The sequence below is a fragment of the Phaethon lepturus genome, unplaced genomic scaffold (assembly GCF_000687285.1).
Source record: "Phaethon lepturus isolate BGI_N335 unplaced genomic scaffold, ASM68728v1 scaffold4316, whole genome shotgun sequence".
NCBI lineage: Eukaryota > Metazoa > Chordata > Aves > Phaethontiformes > Phaethontidae > Phaethon > Phaethon lepturus.
In genome coordinates this window covers 25,521-29,410 of record NW_010543932.1, presented here as the reverse complement: position 1 = coordinate 29,410, position 3,890 = coordinate 25,521, and the positions used below count along the sequence as shown (strand labels likewise).

The following is a 3,890-nucleotide window of genomic DNA, read 5'->3' as shown; positions in this document are numbered from 1 at the left end:
CTGCTTTTCTTGAGCACTCTGCATCTTCTTCAGACTCGCTAATATCACCACCTGATTCAGACATTTTGCTTTTGACAACAGGAGCCTGGTCTGTGTTAGACAATGACTTGGATTCATGAATCAGGAGAGTCTTGATGATTTCATTATCAGTGACAGTTTCTTTAACACTTTCTTCAGTTTCTTCAGAAGCATTTACTGCTAATATACAATACCAAGTGTTAGAGGTAATCCATATTTTACAGTTACTACCCACATCCTATGTAAATGATTTTTTCTACTCTGGATCTTCTTTACCTATGCTTCATAAGTCTCTTGAAAGTGCAGGCATTTCCAAGAGCCTTCCACTTTAAAGACTACCACAAACACTACTGCATGGTTAGAGCCAAAAATTTTAGGACCTGGTACCTGACCTCTGGCTTCAGGAATACTACCTAAACATCAGACTAAAGACTAGTTTTTAGAAACCAAGGTCTAATAGCCACTAGTGCAGAATTGAAGCATTACTCTATATTCTAAACCAAGCTCACTGCATTTTCAATAGGAAAGCTATATTTAAAGGCAGTAAGGCTGCCGAGTTTAAGTATTTGCTAATGCTTTAAAAACTTACCAACACTATTGTTTGTGGCAGTTGTTGCTCCTTCCACAGTGCTCTGTGACATCCAGACAGGTTGCTCTTTAGTTGCTTTTTCTCTTGTTTTCTTTTTGGGTTCAGAGTCTTGAACATCAATAACTAAGTTTTGGGTGTATATATTGCCAAAAGAGGAACTTCTGCTGGCCCATTTTTCAGGTCGGCTGCAGGATTCCAGCACTGTTGAGCCCACCTTCTGATCAAAGCTGAATGAAATGTCATACATTTTGGACAGGTTAAATACAGGCAAGACCCCCTCCCCTCCAATTCCCAGTCAAAAAAAGACAAAAAAAAGTATGTTCTGTCCACAGACTAGCTTTAACAAGTGCTCTATATTAAAACAATTTGCATTCCCCATTACCTCATCACAGAGGCAAGTGATTCTTAACCACTGGTTTTTGCATCATCTCTTCAGTTAGTGCATCCCTTGATGAAGCACACTGATACAGAAACAGTACTTTCTCACAGGAAGGGCTATGAACATATTAGCCAAAAGAGAAGCCTGTAAAATTACTCCTTAAAACAAAAAAGGAGCAAAAAAGGCTGCCAAAAAAGGCAGCAAAAATAAGAGTGTAAATGCATAGCAATGATTAAGAATTTCTTAGCTGTTACAGGCTTCTTCATTAAGCAGCTGACTACTGAACAAAGCAAAATACAAGTAGGAAGTAGGTTGTTAGATCAGCATTTCAAAGATGTTACAACTGGAAAGTTGTTGGGGGGTGTTTATATCAATCGGAAGTTCTAGGGTTATGTTTATACCTTTCTGATAATCCTGGTATTTCCATTGGCTCAGGCTCCAGCAAGTCATACGGCAGAACAATATCTTCAGTCTCCCGCAATAGCATGAACACAGGTTCAATCTGCTCATTGAATTTTGCTAGCAAGGTTCGAGCATCACACTTCGGAAGTGCTGAGGCATCTTCCTCTACTTCAGTGTTGCAGTAAGTGCAGCGGAAAGTCTCTGCAACATTATCCAAATTGGAAATTCTCATGTTCATAGGGTGCAAAAGATGCAAACACTAACTTCATCTTTGACATTTCAAGTTAGTCACATAAAGTTCATAGTCCCTGGCTCTGGCATCCTTTCCAGGTACTGTGACCCAGATGTTAACACAGTAGCTGTGCTTTGAGTAATGTATTGCAATATGATGCCATTTTAACTCATTTTGAAAGAGTACTCTCTACTTCTCAGAGGAGAGGAGAGAGAACCCGCAAGCTCTGATGCCACTTCTGCTGTGGGTACATTCTGTTGCCCTCAGAGGAGCCCGAACTTCCCCGTTTCCAGCACGTGAGTGACAGAACACCTCTCCTCTGCTGCTGAGCTGCAATACGCTTACTACAGTAGATGGCCGCAAACAGTTTTCTCCATCTTGTCCAACTCCTCCATCAGAGAATTGAACACACAAATGGATTAACAAATGAATTCAAAACTGAGTAAAAGGAGTACTGTGTTATCATTTCCATATGAGGAAGTGGGACTCAAAAGACTTGGATGGGTAGTCTTAACCCAGGTTAAGCATCTTGTTCCTAGCAAAGCTGAGACCTGGAATCCAATTCCCAACCCCAGCTTAGAATCAGAATAGTTTGGGTTGGAAGGGACCTTTAAAGGTCATCTAGTCCAGCCCCCCTTGCAATGAGCAGGAACATCTTTAACTATTATCAGGGTGCTCAGCTCTTATTCAAGATTATTCTTCCTCTTGCTTGGCCTGTTCCACAGAGAAGGCTTTTTCTTCTTACTGTCACCTCCCAGCTTCTCCTGTCCCAGGCCCTTGTCCACCAGCCAACAAGAAGCATATCCTAACAAACATGCTTATATTGCAAAGTTCACACAGGATCCAATTTTGTGCTATCAGAGTTATTCTTTAAGATAAGAGAAATAAGCAATATAAGCAACATACCTGTAAATACATCAAAGAGCTGATTGACTTCCAGGTCTGTGTAAGTGCTGGAGCAAGATGGACATTTAAAGGAGGACCTGGTAGTTGAATCACGCTCATCCGCTTCTATTTTCCGGCGTACATGATCCAGTTTGTATTTTACCACATCCACCAGCACCTTGTAATTGATGTAGTAGTAATTGTGCCTTGTGCTCTTCCCGTTAGGCCCTGTTTCAACTCGCATACGCAGCTTCACAAACTTGTCTGCCTTGAGCGTGTTGAGGATAGTACGCAGTTGTTTACGTTCATACTTGAGCAACTGTAACAAGTCATCTTCTTTCACACAGGGGTAGCGGATCAGTATATCGAGGGCCAGGGAGTACTCGACACCATAGAAACCACGCACTATGTATTTGGCCAGGCGCTTTAGGGCTGCCGGGACCTCTGTGGTAACGTTTTGATCTTCCATCAGGAGCTGAAACACCAGCAGAAAGAGAAGTGCTGTACAAGAAACAGAAGGGAGGTGAGCTGTAGTGAACCTTTCTTAGAGATCATAGGCAGGTGTAAAGCAGGCCATTCACTGCGCTGCACCTCTGCAAGAGGCTGCACCAAGTAGCTTAATGTAAAATCCTTAACCTGCACTTGGTGATGGGGAAGGCATCCATAGATATCAAAGATTACCTAATCTTCAGGTACAATGATTACACCTGAAATATTCATGTCCTCTTGTGTAAAAAAACACAGAAGACATTTAGGAAAATGGGTTACAGAAAGTTCATAATAATCCTGTCTTTCTTCCTCTTTCTGGCCTCACAAATTTGGAATTTGTTTCTGTGCAGTGGCTTATACTCAGCAGGAAGGAAGGACAGGCAGTGTCCTTAGCCAGCCCCAGCTCCAAAAATCAGGAGCATGGCTTTGAGTCTCCTCAGGCTCTGGAGAACAATGAGTCTTGTCCTTCTACACTGTGGGAAAATAGCCCGGAGGACAGAGGCACTATAGCCTCCAGTACGTGCCCAAAGGAAAGTGGCCATCATGTATTTCTGTCACCCAGTCCAGCCCCTCTGAGGAGCACTAAGTGCAGCCCCAGCATCTATATCAGATACAGTACCAGTCACATGCCTTAGTTTGGGCTAGCACCTCAGAAAGCACCGAGGTGCCCTTCATGTGGATTCATTTTATGTGAATGCCAGTTGGATTCTGGCACTATTAAAAAAAAAAAAAGGAACAAAACCACTTCTGGTAGAAGTGGGGGGTAGAACCCTGACACTTAAAGGACTTGTATTAGGAGCAGGTCTCATGACTGTTTTTTCTTACCCAAAGTCAAATACAGAATGAAATCATTTCAAAGGGAGTGTGATAAGTAGATGAAATCATTAAGGAAGACG

The 3,890-nt window shown here is 42.3% G+C and overlaps 1 protein-coding gene across 1 annotated transcript in view; it reads right to left on the bottom strand.

Annotated features, from left to right (window-relative positions):
- LOC104621870 (general transcription factor IIE subunit 1-like) overlaps positions 1–2,974 on the bottom strand; it is a 3,171-nt gene extending 197 nt beyond the window's left edge. Inside the window, exons 1-4 of the mRNA XM_010288485.1 lie at positions 2,527–2,974; positions 1,388–1,589; positions 608–834; positions 1–198 (exon numbers count right to left, since the gene is read on the bottom strand). The exon at positions 1–198 is cut by the window's left edge and continues 197 nt beyond it. Coding sequence (XP_010286787.1) covers positions 1–198; positions 608–834; positions 1,388–1,589; positions 2,527–2,974 — 1,075 coding nt within the window. The remainder of the gene's footprint in view (positions 199–607; positions 835–1,387; positions 1,590–2,526) is intronic.
- Between the last annotated feature and the right edge of the window lie 916 nt (positions 2,975–3,890).